We start from the raw sequence: 16,660 nt of genomic DNA, 5'->3' as shown, positions 1-16,660 counted from the left end.
TAATGAAACAACAGAAAATAGACAATCACCCAATGCTTGACTGAATAAATGTATCTATTTATTTAGAATCAGTCTATAGTTAATTTATAGAGTGAAGACTTCATTTTTTTCAGCTACAGTACTAGATCTATTTAACAGTAGCATTCAAAAAAGAAATGAAGCACTGTTTATTTTATTTGTCTCTTATAGTATTTGTCATATTGTTTGTAATTTGATTTTTGCTTTTTTTTAATAACAAAGATACATTTAAATTAAATATCTATAGGCTATTGTAATTATAAAATTACATTTAAAAAAATATTAAGATATAAGATTCTGGTCATCCCAACCTGTTCAGAATTGTGAAAGGTTAGCAAATGTTAACATGATTGATAATAATGTCAATGTTGCAAACATCTTTGTAAGAACGTACACACTGGCACTGGCACTGGAGGGAATGGTCAAAAAGCAGGGATGGAACAACGTTTTTTTTTAATTAATTTATAAAGAAATGAATTGTAAGTTCTGTCATATTTTTCAGTTACTTTTACTGTTTTCGTTTTTTTGGTATCGAGGTATTTTAGTCTGGTATGGTATCGAATTCATAATTTTGGTATAGTGACAACACTAGTGTTATATGATTAGAATTGTGTCCCGGTTTTAAAATAAAGCACATCAATGATATTTGAGAGTGTTTCTCCTTTTTCAGGAAAAGTATCGAAAAAGTATTGAAATCGCAATTCTTGACTTGGTAACGGTATCAAAACAATAATTTTGGTATCGTGTCAACACTACTTTGCATCAGGGTTATTATCATTATATATATATATATCCATATATACACGTTATGCACTCATCTGTTTAGTGAATACATTTTATAAGGTTATTTTGTCATTCAACATCAGAGTCTGTGAGGCATTTTCTACGCTCTGTTAGAAGTAAACGGGACGTTTTTTTGTTGCTGTGCCTTTAAGACTTCTATATAAACATCTTCATCACATGAGATATTAGACTTATTCTGCACTTAATTAATTAAAACGCAAGTGTAATTCCTCACACACTATAAACATGTCAACAGGTAAAATTTTTAGGCTGGACCGCTCAACTTACAATTGCAAGCTTACATCTGGCAATTCTGACTTTTTTCTTAAAACTAAGAATTGCAATATTTAAACTTGCAAATGTAAGTTGCAATCAGCCTTAGCGTTCTAACATCGCTTTTATGTATTGCATTTGCACACATTTTGTAATGTACATCACATGAAATTCATGCAAAACATGCTTTTGTAATTATACATAATGACCTTTTTATACATAAAGCGTCTCATCTGCAATGGATTGGGTTTAGGTTTGTCTGTCATCTCTTGAAATCATTTGTCTTGTGAGGTAGATCTTGGACGATCAGGTTTCTGTATATATTTACTGCACGCAGGTCTTCTCCCGTTTTCCTCCTTTTGTTTATTTTTTAAAGGCTCATTTCCTCAGCAGCTTCCAGAAGGAGGAAGACGAGATTATCACAGCACACAGACACACTGAGAAGAACAGACTTGGGGTCAGTTGCATAAACAGTCAATATGTTATGACTGTGTCTTAAGAACTATAGTTCTTTTTGGATTCAAATTAGACCAATCTATGTTTTTTTTTTTATGCATCTGACCACAAGTTTTGACAAATCTTTAAAAAGAAATAAGATAACAAACTTGTCAGACTAGTCTTAAGCAGTTAAACCAACCAGCTACTGTCCTGAACTACTCGACTAGTCAGGCTCGTGTTAGTATGGAAGCTTATTTCCGCCACGGGATTATTTTATATAACTATTTTTCCTCATAATTCTAAGTTTACATCTCGCAACGTAATAAGAAATTTCCAGATTCACATTCATTTCGGATAAAACTGAACACTCTTCTGTCTCCACTCATTGAAAACTGTTGCAAAACGTGCAAGACAATCATTTTACAGAAATGCCAAAATGTCACCACATATGACTAACATGCACTTATCACCTCTGAATTTACAATGTGCACAAAGACAAATCTGCATACTAAAGTACAATTACAATTCCCTTACTAAAAAAGTACTGTGGTAGAGTGATGGTAATAAAATTGTACTTTGATATTCAAAAATTAGTATTTAAATTGAATTCCAGGATGCATGTCCAAAAATACATAGCAAGTCTACAAATGTGGAAATGTTCAATTGACCTTGGTACTACCAATGCCCAATAAGTCCAAACCAAAAAACGAATAACATTTCTCAAATAGAAGTTTTATTTGAGCTTTTCCCGCTCTATTTGGGAATTCTTTTCTGAAAGTGAGATGACAACAGCTCTTTGTTTTTGCACAAGCTGGGACAAAGGCTCATGTTTAAAAATACCATTTAATATGTGGAAATATATTCCTAATTACGCAAGTATAGCAACCCAACCGCAAACTACAACCCCGACGTGACAAGTGACGCACGCAAACCCTTTTTCTTATGCCCAAAACAGTGATTTGATGGCAGGTATGTGGCAAATATGTGTGTCAGCATGTTATTACACCAGTGGGAAGACAAGCTAATAAGACCCTATCAGGAGCAGCCCGTTCATGTCAAAGATCTTTTGTGTTCTGTATCATATTCACCCGCTTTGCATATTTAGCATCAACGCTCAGCCTATCATTAGCTCACGGTCTCTCTCATCCCAGCACAAAGACATAGACCAGCCGAGCTCTTTGTTGAGCAAAATGTGTGCGTGTCAAATTAAGCAGACGAGTGTATTCCCTGTAACCGGCAGGGCGAGAGCTGGCGAGACTCCCGTTGGCTGTCAGCCGGCTTCTCCTACTGTTATTGGACGTGTAGGGAACCGAATAATGAAAGACCACCGCCCGCAATCTCCATCCTGCACAAATCCTCATGGGAGGACAGAACGCCACAGCCAAGTTGAGAAGATCTGAATGTGCATCTGGTCATTATCGCCAACTATAGTCAGACGATACCAGAACAAGACCAGTGCGTTACCAGTGGATTTACACGAGTGATGGGAGCCAGACATTTAGACAGCTCTCCATTTTTTAACCATTAAACACTGGATGAATTTCACAAAAGATGTAAACAACAAGTCTAGATCATATTGCACATCTCAAAGACAAAAGATGGAAAAAAAGAAGAAATTATAATTTGCATGAAGAAAATGAAGCCTATTGTAGGATAATTAACATTGTTGAATATAAAACTAAATAAACAAACATATAAATTAATTAATACAAGTATGCATACATTATTCATGGAAGAATTTGTACACTGAATTTAATTTATGCTGATTTTAAATAAAAAGAAGTGGTTGAATAGGATGATTTGCATTAATCTAAAACAGATGAAATTACATTTTGAATAATAATTAAAAAAAGAAGCCTCTAGCAGGATCATTTACATTATTGAACATAAAGCTAAATAAATAAATACAGTACATCAATATGAATTAAAACAATTAAAATAATATGAACAAATTCTGAAGTATTGATACATTATAGTAGTATTTGTACACTGAATGTAATTTATGCTACTTTTTCAATAAAAAGGATGATTTTCATTAATATATATATTTTTTTATTTATTTTTTTTCATAATGAAAATGAAGCCTCTAGAAGGATCATTAACATTACTGAGTATAAAGCTAAATAAATAAAAGTACATAAATGTTTCAATATAAATTAAAAAATAATATATAAATAAATTCTGGGTTATTCATAAATTATAATGTACACTAAAAATAATTTATGCTGATTTTAAATTTTAAAAAAAAGTTGCACAGACTGCTCCAGAAAATTCTATATGAACATTAAAATATTATGCATATATTATAAATATTTCTTTCCTATTAATTTGGTTTTGAAATATGATCAGTATTTTTGTGAGATTCACCCAGCTGTGTTTAATTCAACATAATCAATAACAAAAGAGCTGTTTTCATATTATACTCGCACAATATGGATTCAGTGTCAATGGAAAATGTATCCTGTAATTTGGTTGAAAACACAATTTACTGTAGAGAGACACTGGCAGCAAATGTGAGGAATAGAGATATCCACTCTATATAAATCAATACTGAAACCTACAAAACTTGTGAACACGTTTTGAGCTGAAACGTGAAGAAAGAGCTCCCCCCTGTGCCAGCGCAAATCTTCAAGGTCTGAGTTCTTATGAATAAAGTCTATCCTTTGTGTGGTTTGTGTCACAGAGGCTACGTTTACATGCAACCAAATAATCCATTAGTAATCGGATTGACGGCTCAATCGGACTGAAAACAGCCTTCATGTAAACACTTTAACCGATCCGATTGAGCTCGAATGTAATTTTGATCGTATTGAAGGAGTGGTTTATTCCTTTTCTAATCCGATCGAGAGAACATGTAAACACTTGATCTGACTGAAAACCCAAACTGAAAGGACTGCGCATGTGAAATGACGTTGAAACAGCGTAATGATGCATGATGTGCGGAACGAGCTGTTATTCCTCTGGAATAAAGTGTCTTATAAATGAGTGTCTGTTAAGTGGAGCAGGACAACGTCCCGCAAGTCCTAGTTTCAGGCTCTCATCCACAGACGACTGGTTTTGGGTATTTTTACTGAGTGATAAATATAACCCCGGCACAATGGTTCATTTGCTCATTGTTTATTGGATGGATGATTCCCTCTTCCATGTAAAGTGCTTTGAGTACCTAAAAAAGCGCTATATAAATGTAACAAATTATTATTATTATTATTATTATTATTGTCTCCAAATTATGACCAGAAATGGATCAATATTAAGTCTGCTGTTTAAAACAAAGAAAGAACCAATGTAGGCGAATGGTTATTATGCACAAACAGCAGGAACTCTGTATATTTGTGCAGTGTGCGCATGTCAAAAAATCTATACCGATTTGAAGCTTGTGACAAATAAATGCGCAAATTAACCCGATCACATGTTTAGCGTTCATGTAAACACTACGTTCGGATTCATCAATCGGAATGAATTTAGTCCAATTGAAACAAATATTGTGCATGTAAACATAGCCAGTGTTACTTACCGTACTTACTTACATAACGCATATTTTATAAATATTTCTTTCCTATTCATTTTGTTTTGAAATATGATCCGTTTTTGGTGAATTCACCCGGCTGAGTTTAATAAAACATAAATCAACAACAAAAGAGCTGTTTCCATATTATACTCGCACAATATGGATTCAATGTCAATGGAAAATGTATCCTTTAATTTGGTTGACAAACAAACACAATTTAGAGAGACACTGGCAGCAAATGTGAGAAATAGAGATATCCACTCTACATAAATCAATAGTGAAACCTACACTTGCTAAAGTGTATTTTCTTGCTAAAACTTGCTAAAAAATATTTTCAGCCGAAACGCATTAGGAAATGGCTCCCCCCTGTGCCAGCGAATCTTCAAGGTCTGGGTTCTTATGAATAGAGTCTATCCTCTGTGTGTTTGTCACTGTTACTCACCGTACTGGGCTTCTCTGTCCTGCAGCTCCAGTTTGATGTGGTTGTGTTGCTCCTTCATGCGGGTCAGATCGAGTCCACTTCCAGTGCTCAGCGTCTGCAGTTTCTTCACCAGCCCCTCCAGTCGATCCCTCTCTCCGTACACACTCCTGATTTCTGCCTTCAGTTCTTTTGCACTGCTGAAGTCATTTCCTATAGCAAGAACAAAAACACAGATGCATCTAAACGTACATCATAATAGTTGAAAAAGTTCAGAAAGCAATAGTGATATCTATAGTCATATAGTCAATAGTCTATCTCTGACCCATCAGTTGTCTATAGTCAACTTTGGCATATCATATTGAGCGTACTATGATTTGGTGGATGGATGGATGGATGGATGGATGGATGGATATAGATGGATGGAACGATGGATGGAACGATGGATGGATGGATAGATAGAACGATGGATGGATGGATGGATGGATCAAACGACAGATAGATAGAACGATGGATGAATAGATGGAGCGTACTATGATTTGGGACACTCATCACTGGATGGATGGATGATGGATGGATGGATGGATCAAACGACATAGAACGATGGATGATGGATGGATGGATGGACAGATAGATAGATAGATAGATAGATAGATAGATCAAACGACAGATAGATAGAACGATGGATGAATAGATGGATGGATGATAGATGGGTGGATAGAGAGATGGATAGATCAAACGACAGATGGATAGAACGATGGATGAATGGATGGATGGATAGATAGATGGATGGACAGATAGACAGAACGATGGATGGATGGATGGATAGATCAAACGACAGATAGATAGAACGATGGACGAATGGATGGATGGATGGATAGATAGATAGATCAAACGACAGATGGATAGAACGATGGATGAATTTATGGATGGATAGATAGATGGATGGATGGACAGATAGACAGAACGATGGATGAATTTATGGATGGATAGATAGATGGATGGATGGACAGATAGACAGAACGATGGATGGATGGATGGACAGATCAAACGACAGATAGATAGAACGATGGACGAATGGATGGATGGATGGATAGATAGATCAAACAACAGATAGATAGAACGATGGATGGATGGATGGATGGATAGATAGATCAAACAACAGATAGATAGAACGATGGATGGATGGATGGATGGATAGATAGATAGATCAAACGACAGATAGATAGAACGATGGATGGATGGATGGATAGATAGAAGGATGGACAGATAGAACGAACGATGGATGGATGGATATTTAAAACTTAATTACATTCACATAGAAAACAACTTATTTAATTTGTAATAATATTTCACTGTTTTAACTGTAAGTTTGCTCAAATAAATGCAGCCTTGGTGAGCAGAAGAGACTCTAGAACGGTAGTGTACAGTAAAGTAGATTGTATAAAGTATATAGGCAGTATAAAGGCAGAGCTGTAGAAACATCACAGTGCAGGACAGGCCGTCATCCTGTACGGTCTAGAGTTGTGGAGCACAAAGTGACAGTGACAGTGAGAGTGAGAGTGAACCCCGCAGGAGTTCAGTCAGGACAGGAGTGAACAGAGACCTGAGATGGCGGAGAGCTTCGCCTCATGCAGGACCAGCAGCTGCGCTTCACTCTCGCTGACCTTACGCCGCAGACGACCCGACAATCTCTGACCCACCACCACCTGAACCAAGAGAAACAGTGACGAAAAGTTATAAATAAATTGTCCAGTCATAATCATACATTTTTGTCTAGTCAAGTCTGTCGTCTATGTGGATTCCCAAACACAGATAGGAGTCCACTGTCTCAATGTCTCTGCCGTGAATAGAAATAGGTGGCGGATGGTCTTTTTCCCTTCTAAAATCAATTACCAATTCTTTTGTTTTAGTTACAAAAGACTGGTTACTGGTCACTGGTTACCTATTAAGTTCCGTATCAATTACAAAGTACTACTACTGACCTATAAAGCCTTAAATGGTTTAGCTCCTGTGTATTTAATTGACCTTCTATCGCCCTACAATACATCGCGTTCTTTAAGATCACTAAATTCGAGGCTTCTGGTCATTCCTAGGATATCTTAGTCCACTAAAGGAGAGAGGCCGTTCTCGCATTTAGCTCCTAAACTCTGGAATAGCCTTCCTGATATTGATCGAGGCTCAGACTCGCTGTCCCAATTTAAAACTAGATTAAAGACACATCTCTTTAGCCAAGCATTCACATAATGCTTACCTTTTATACTACTGTTGAATCAGATGGAATGCATTAATACTATGAAGAGCAGCTATGCTAATTATTTCCCATTTGCTTTCCTGCTGTTATCTCGGGACGCTAGTTAGACCAGCACCTGCGATGAGACGACTAAACGCCTGTGAAGAGACGACTCGACGCCTGTGAAGAGACGACTCAGCGCCGGCGATATGTTATGCCCTAAATTAATACATGATTAACTAACTGTATTTTTCTATGTACATTTCTGAAATGCACTTTCTGTAAAGCTGCTTTGAAACAATATGTATTGTGAAAAGCGCTATACAAATAAATTTGAATTGAATTGAGTTACATTTATTTGTAGATGGTTCACTCCACACCACTTCACAAAACTGTTGACCAGATCTCTATATTTCATCTCTTGCCCTCAATGCAACCAACCACACTGACTCGACTAAACTTCTGGACGAGGCAGGACTTCGAGTCGTAACTGAAGTCTCTTCACAGGCGTTTAGTCGTCTCATCGCAGGTGCTGGTCTAGGGTGAATAGAAACGGAGACAAGAAAACTTTACTGTCACTTTTGAACAATTGAATGTGTCCTTGGTAAAAAAATAAAATTAAAAAAAGAATCTGTAACACTTACAATATGGGTCATTAGTTAACATTAGTTAGCATGAACTAATAATGAACTGCACTTATACAGCATTTATTAATCATTGTTAATGTTAATTTCAACATTTACTAATACTTTATTAAAATCTTGTTAACATTAGTTAATGCACTGTGAACTAACATGAACAAACAATGAACAGCTGTATTTTTATAGTAAGACAACTGGACAATCTCTGGCTCATCATCACCTGAACTAAGAGAGAAACACACATTACACACCTGGAGGAAAACAGCAGTCGCAAAAAGTTAAAAATAAGTCTGTGCTTTGTTGCAATGTAAACAGAATAAATGAGTAGGAATATGTTTGGAAGAAAAGGAGGTGAAAGGTCCACATTAACGCCAGATTCAACAAAACAAAGCATATAAACAATGCATTTAGATGATGACTTGCTTTTAGTCTGTACCTCACACAAAGCTATGACTTAATAATTGCACAAACCATATGGACCATTTTAGTGGTGAATTTTTTGCCATTTATTGGGTAACAGTTTACAATAAGGGTCATTAGTTAACATTAGTTAGCATGAACTAATAATGAACTGCACTTATACAGCACTTATTAATCTTAATTTCAACATTTACTAATACTTTATTAAAATCTTGTTAACATTAGTTAATGCACTGTGAACTAACATGAACAAACAAACTTTTTCTGTTAGGAGAATGTCTAGCATAAAATAAAATTAAAATCTACAATACAACATACAATTTGTTCTGTACAAAGTTTATTTGTTAAGAGTAAAATGAATTTAAAAAATAATAATTTAAATAAATAAAATTACATAAAAATCTTAAATACAACATACATCTGTGCCACATACATTTCTTCTTAAAAAATATGGAACAAATGTATGTATTGTATTTATAGGGCTAGTTCACCCAAAAATGAAAATTATGTCATTAATAACTCACCATCATGTCGTTCCAAGCCCGTAAGACCTCCGTTCATCTTCAGAACACAGTTTAAGATATTTTAGATTTAGTCCGAGAGTTTTCTGTCCCTCCATTGAAAATCTGTTCGGTATACTGTCCTTGTCCAGAAAGGCAATAAAGACATCATCAAAGTAGTCCATGTGACCTCAGGGGGTTAACTAGAATTTTTTTAAGCATCGAAAATACATTTTATTCCAAAAATAACAAAAACGACGACTTTATTCAGCATTGTATTCTCTTCTGGTTCTGTTGTCAATCCGCGTTCACGAGGCCAGTGACGCTGATGACGTAAGACGAGCTGACGTGTATCTGGTGCGTCCGTTTATTCGGGTTCAAATAAATATGTCTGGTTAAAAAAAAAAAATGCAAGTCTTCCCCTGTGTCGAAATCCTTAGACATGTTTGCAAAGATTGTTTTGTTTACAGTGTGCGTCTCCCTCAGACTGTAAACGAAGCTCGGGCGCACAAGACACACGTCAGCTCGTCTTACGTCAGCGGACTCGTGAACGCGGATTGACAACAGAACCGGAAGAGAATAAAATGCTGAATAAAGTCGTCGTTTTTGTTATTTTTGGAATAAAATGTATTTTCGATGCTTCAAAAAATTCTAACTAACCCACTACTTTGATGATGTCTTTATTGCCTTTCTGGACAAGGACAGTATACCGAACATAGATTTTCAATGGAGGGACAGAAAACTCTCGGACTGAATCTAAAATATCTTAAACTGTGTTCCGAAGATGAACGGAGGTCTTACGGGCTTGGAACAACATGAGGGTGAGTCATTAATGACATAATTTTCATTTTTGGGTGAACTAACCCTTTAAGATTTTTATTTTATTTATTGTATTTTTTATTTTACATTACTTTTCGGTAATAAAATAAAATAAAATAAACACATTTGTGCCACATAAAATGTTTTGTTAAAATAATATCTAATAAAATAAAAATAAAAATAAAAAGTGTCACTTAATATTCTCTTAAGTTCTCTCAAACATTTGTTGTATGAAGAATTGTTTTATTTATTTTTTATTTTATTTAATTTGATTTAAAATACTCTTTAAAAATATGGCACAAATGTATGCATTACATTTAATTTGTTTATTGTATTTATTTAAAATAAAAAAATAATTATTAAAAAAATTAAAAATTAAAATAAAAATTGCCCAGCGTACACCACACATGCCACAGGACTTCCTGGCAGTCTGTAATCGTGGACCAGATGCCACAGTAGAGACACAACGGACCTCCCGACGGGAAAGTGGTTGTGAGACGCAGCCAGACGTGCCGAAGCTGTGCATCAGATAATGGCAGACCAGAGGCCAAAGTCACACTGTGCCATTTTTCAGGCAGCTCATCTCCGCTCAGATCCACCCGCGGTGCCAACACACACTCTCTGAGCCCGAGGCTCACACTGCAGCCACACCGATCGCACTGACACCAGCTCACACACATATATACACACATACACTGAAAGCTAAATTACAGTTTCCCATGCTGCTCACAGGAGAAAAGCAGCTCATTTTGTCTCAGATTGTGGTGGGAGAGCTTACACAAGTTAACTAACCAAACTCACACACATCACAATTTATTGCAACAGGAACTGACACCAGTACCATACTTTCCGAAATATTAGTCAGTTTTTAATCACCTGAAACATGCTGCGACTCACATTCGAATGAGACTTGTATAATGCAATTAAAAGTGCACACATTTGTATTTGTCCCGAATGAGAGTTTAGTTGTATACCGTATTTCAGTTTAAACAGGATTGCTGTTTATAAAAAAAATGTTTACAATGAACGCCTCAATAATTTTCTTGTTTGTTTCCTACGTTTTCCATTCTTGTTCTGTTCTGAAACCATTAAATTGAAAGGATTTATTGTGTGCTGGAGGGGAACTAAAATGCATGTTTCTATAGTTTATAATGCTTGTAAACATTTCGTTTTATTTACTGGTATTTTACATTATTTATGAATATGTAATAATAAAATATGACTTATTCACTAATGCAATTTTCTCTCAACAATGTAATTGGTGCATCTTATATGCCGGATAATACAGTATATGGTGCAAAAAAGTAGTATAATGGAGTACAAATGATGTAATGAATAATGTTTTTACATTGTACTATGGTACATTGTTGTCATATGATTATTGGCATATGATATAAGGCATATGATGCCTTATTATATTGCTTGTCCAGTTATAAGAATGGTTATTTTGCATTTTTAATCCAATTTTATGAAAATAAAAAATAATGGTCAATATAATCAAATATTGAGTCGCTTAATAATGGAGATAATTTACTGTTCTTTCATCACACTGGAAATCAAAGGTGAAGTCGAGTGCATTGTGAGATACAGTGTATAATCTAAATCTAATGAGGTTTATGCTTAAAAAAAAAGTGCATTCATGCATTATCAGGTTGTGAATGAATCATCCCACCCAAATTGCATCTCACCCACAATATCTGTAATATTTCATGCAACTAACTAGACTGTTCTTTATGACCTATAATTATGTGACATTAACACTTATTAAATATAGTGTTGACTGGTTCAATTAATACGATTAAGATGTGGACTTACTTTAGCCGTTGCCTCTTTAATGGACAAACTCAGTGTTCGCTCCTGCTCCTGAAGTCTGAAAGGTAAATAAACCATGTCAGTAATGCTGAAAATAATTAAATATGAACAATAAAGTCATACATTTTACCATAATAAATCATGCCAAATAGTAATAATGGTGTTTTATCAACACCACTAATAAATACAAGCAGGCAATATTGTATAACAGGTTGAGAAGTGTTTAAATAAAGCATTATATACTCTGATTAAACAAATGCCTCCTGCTGGTTATATACAGATCCCTCTTTAGATTAATAAGTGGATATGATTTCAGTAACATCTCAGACTGAGAAAAGATCTAGAATGTCTTGAGCCTTGAGAGGTTCTTCTTAAACATTACGCACAGGTTTTGGACAGAAACCACACGAGGATCTGTAAAGCCTGAAAGAAATAAAAATTCATGACCATGCTGTAAAGTGCGTCTCATTTCCAGAAGGCCCAGGTAAAAATACAATAAAAGAGAGATGTAAGGAGAGAGCAAAAATAGCAGTGAAGAGTCCATGTGGACTCAGCTGCTTCTCCTCAAAACTCGCTTTAAAATCGGCCCTCACTGCTGGAGAAAATCAATCAATCTCTCAGCAGGGTTTGTTTAGCTCAGCTCAATGTTATGACCTCAATCTGCACCGTACCTCCGATGAATCTACATATGCATCAAAATCAATCTGTGAGAGACCAAACAGAGTCAGGCAATCTAGAGTTCAATATTTCTCTGCTCAGAGGCAGAAGTTTCCATGACCTTTGATTTTTCACCAGAAAGTCTCCAAAAACTGAACCCAGTGAAGATGAGATTCAACTGCAGCACGTCAATCTCAAAATGTCAAGGCTGGTGGAAACTGATTGTCACATCTAATGTTGTGACGGGACTGTACACATTCATTTGCTTTAAAATATCAGCTTTCGGTTTCTTTTCTGCACTGACCTGATGGACAGAAGACAGAAATTATACAAAAAGTTACAGAAAGAGGTCAATAAGAAGAGAGATTTTAATAATACAAACTGATAGCATCACAAAGGTATCAGATTATGTACTCGAGCTTCCACTTATAATTATAATACATTTTATTAATAATAATAGTAAATCATTATTATTATGGTAAATGGTAAATCATAAATAATCATTATTGTTATCATCATCATCATAATAACAATAATAAATCATAATTAAAATTTAAATATATTAAACATATTATAATATATGTTAATACATTATATTAAATAAATATAATCATTATCTATAATAATAACAAAAATAATAGTAGTATTAAATCAATAGTAAATAATTATTTATTGTGTTATTATTATTACATTTATTAAAATATATATTAATAAATTATATTAAATAAATAAATACAATTATCAATAATAATAATAATAGTAAATCATAATAATTTATTATTAGTGATATTATTATTATCATCATCATCATCAATAATAAAAATAATCACCAATCAATTAAATCACTATAATAATAATAATAATAATAATAATAAACAAAAATATGATTTTTGTTGTTATCAATAACACCAAGAGTAATAAGTTTTATTGAAATTATTATTATTTCTGTTGTTGTTGCCTTGTTATTATTAACAGTAATGAAAATTTTAATAAAATAAATTATTATTAAGTTCTTTTCTAAACCTTTATGATTTGCTGAAAATCATCATTCTCCCGTAACTTGCAAACCTAATTTACATTTGCACTTTTTCAAACATGGTGCCTTCAAACGCATTGTGGTCTTGTCCATTAGTAACGCCATAACACGCTCTATATATTTGTTCCTCAATCCACAAGTTGTGGCTCCGCCTCCCCTCACCTGAGGATCTCTGCTGGTGGAGACAGGCTGATCTGTGGCCGATGTTCAGAGGTGATCACGTCCTCCAGCGCTCGAGCCATCAGACGCAGCTGAGCCGCATCACAGGCTCTCAGGACGGGCTCCTCGAGCTCCTCCTCCACAGCTCTGCTCTGCTCCTGCAGATCCTCAAGCCTCCGCTGAAGCTCACACATCTCCTTCTGCACACACACACACACATATAACACAGACTCGGTTGCGTACTGTAGGGGACAAGGCTTTTTCATCCTACGATCCCAGGCTTTGGAATGCACTCCCTCCAAATATCAGAGAGGCACATACTTTAAGTATTTTAAAATCTCATTTAAAAGCTCATTTTTTTAGGTTAGCTTTTACCTGAATTATTATTTTATTCTCCTGTGTGTGTTGTATTTTCATTTGTTTGTTCTATTATGTAAAGCGCCTTGAGAAGCTGCTTTAAAGGCGCTATAGAAAAATAAAGTTATTATTATTAACTTGCAATTGCATATTGTTGTCCTATTGTTAGTTTAACTAACTCTATTGTTCTCTTTTGTACGTTGCTTTGGATAAAAGCATCTGCTAAATGTATATGTAAATATATAAACTTACAAACAGTCTTTGTTCTCTACTAGAATAGGTTTTCAAGTTTGAACGATCATTATTTTCCCCATATTTTAGTGTTGTCAAAAGTACCGACTTCGGTGCCAAGTCGGTACTGAAATTTTAAAAATGTGATGCTTATAATCATAAATGAACACTGGCCCATAAATGTTGATACAATGATCAACGCACGGGAGCGTTTGAGAGCACACGGAAGTGTTCGAAAGTGTTTTGAAAGCAGGAGCAGTGCGAGCGGACCGATCCTCTGATAGACGCCTGCTTTCAAACGCTCGTGTGTGTATCTCTGTAAACGCTCGCTGAAGAGCATGATGTATATTTACAACTAGGGGTGTGCCATATCATACCGTCCACGATAACACCGGTATACATTTTTACATGATAAAAAAGTGTCATATCGCGATATCAATGATATAGCAACGCGATGACGTATGGCGCATTTACGTTCCCTAGCACGCACAACAACAACACCTGTCTGAGCGCGAGAGCAGCCTGTCAGCCTCCGATGACGATTTAGCCATTTCACAAACAGCTTGAGTGTTCAGCGGCGCTGCCGACGCGCGTCTTCTCTCGCGCGCGTTTAGGAGTCGGGACATGACTGAATGGTCTCTTGCACAATCGGGCCATCAGTGCATCGTAACTAAAGTTTATAATTTTCAAGTCTTCTTAATTCTTATCAGTTTAAACATTCAAGCGGTTTTAAACTATCCAGTAAGCTACTAGCGCACTCTCTGAGAGAGTTACACTGCGTGCATACATAGAGTACAGCTCGCGAGAAACTAAAGTTATTTTTCGCGGATTATATCGCTTTAATGGGGGGAAAACACAAAATTGTGTAAAACTTCCGGTCTTGGTAAGTATAAACACAGTATAAACTCATAAACACAGTCGGTCTTGGTAAGTATACTTATAAACACAGTCGGTCTTGGTAAGTATACTCATAAACACAGTCGGTTATGTATAAAACGCAAGTGACAGTGTGACAGACAGTATAATGAAAACAGCAATGGATCCGTGCACTAGCTGTAAAAGTGACAGCAGTCATGGTCTGTCATTAATGTTGTCGTCAAAACAACAAAAGATAGCTTTAATTGTAATGAATGAGAATTATTAGCCTATGTATTTAATTTAATCAGGAAACAGAACTAAAATACTATGTGTTATTTTACATTTGATTACATTATTATGTTTCTGTAGTATTTCTGAATACTGGTGTTAGACCTACACACATTTAACATTTAATTCAAAGATTGAAATCAAGCTTCCTTGTGTTGTGTAAACTCTTAACAACAAAATTACCACGTTGTAAAAACGCAATGAGTGAGCAAACATTTAGGCGAGATAAACATAAGAAAATTTTCAACAACAACAAAAAAAATTTTTATATCGTCATAAATATCATTATCGCAAATATTCTTGAAATATCGTGATAAAATTTTGAGGCTATATCGCCCACCCCTATTTACAACATGTTTTTGAAGCACTGATCATTGTAGCCAATCACTGAAATATTTGATGAGCGCGTGAGTACAACGGCCAATCAGAGGGGTTTACGATTCCGCTCAACAGCGCTCAAAGCATCACATTTTTAAAATTACAGTATCGACTTGGTACCGAAGTCAGTAGTTTTGACAACACTTCCATAGCCAGTAACGCTCCGTTTAGTTCCTGTCTCTATGAAGCCCCTCCTTCTGTAAGCACACTGTGCTCTGATTGGTCGGCTGGACCAGTGTGGTGTAATTGGTCGACAGCTTCGAGTGTGTTTGTGAAATGTCCCGTCCCTTACCATACCCACCAGTTTAACACACTACTAACTCACTCAACCAGGCCCCGCCCCTTTATTCTGCGTATAAATTATTTAAATGAGGAATATTGTGACGTGTTCGTTCCCGGAAGAAACTCAAGACTACAATGGAGGCGTTTCAGGGAGTTCAGAAACACTGACATTGATATAGAGAAGAACTCTAAAGACTTTGCAGCACTTTTTCATGCTCAAACTGCAACATTACACATTAAAGTTGAACATAAAAAAAAACAAACATAATAAATCCTCTTTAATAGTCTAGATCCATAATCCAGACTAAAAGCACAGTAAACATTCAAGCATCAAAAACTTATTGGTGCGCATGTACTGTAGTCCAGTATTTTGTAATATGTTAAACAGCATTATATACTTCTTAATAAATCATTACATTCATATAGTGCTTTTCTCTGTACTCAAAGCACTTTACATGGAAGTGGGAATCTCCTCAACCACCACCAATGTGCAGCTCCACCTGGTGGATGCCCACACACACACACACACACACACACACACACACACACTG

General features: G+C 35.5%; 1 protein-coding gene across 4 annotated transcripts in view; it reads right to left on the bottom strand.

The window, feature by feature from the left end:
* disc1 (DISC1 scaffold protein) overlaps positions 1-16,660 on the bottom strand; it is a 79,951-nt gene that overhangs the window by 29,382 nt on the left and 33,909 nt on the right. For all 4 annotated transcript variants that reach the window (XM_077217376.1, XM_077217375.1, XM_077217377.1 and 1 more), the window contains exons 6-9: positions 13,719-13,915; positions 11,867-11,921; positions 7,045-7,147; positions 5,463-5,651 (exon numbers count right to left, since the gene is read on the bottom strand). In XM_077217376.1, coding sequence (XP_077073491.1) covers positions 5,463-5,651; positions 7,045-7,147; positions 11,867-11,921; positions 13,719-13,915 — 544 coding nt within the window. The remainder of the gene's footprint in view (positions 1-5,462; positions 5,652-7,044; positions 7,148-11,866; positions 11,922-13,718; positions 13,916-16,660) is intronic.

The sequence above is a fragment of the Siphateles boraxobius genome, unplaced genomic scaffold, assembly GCF_051911475.1.
Source record: "Siphateles boraxobius isolate OS27281-9 unplaced genomic scaffold, OSU_SipBor_1 73, whole genome shotgun sequence".
NCBI classification, from domain to species: domain Eukaryota; kingdom Metazoa; phylum Chordata; class Actinopteri; order Cypriniformes; family Leuciscidae; genus Siphateles; species Siphateles boraxobius.
Note: the sequence above shows the minus strand (reverse complement) of the source record. Positions and strands in the feature narration are given on the sequence as shown.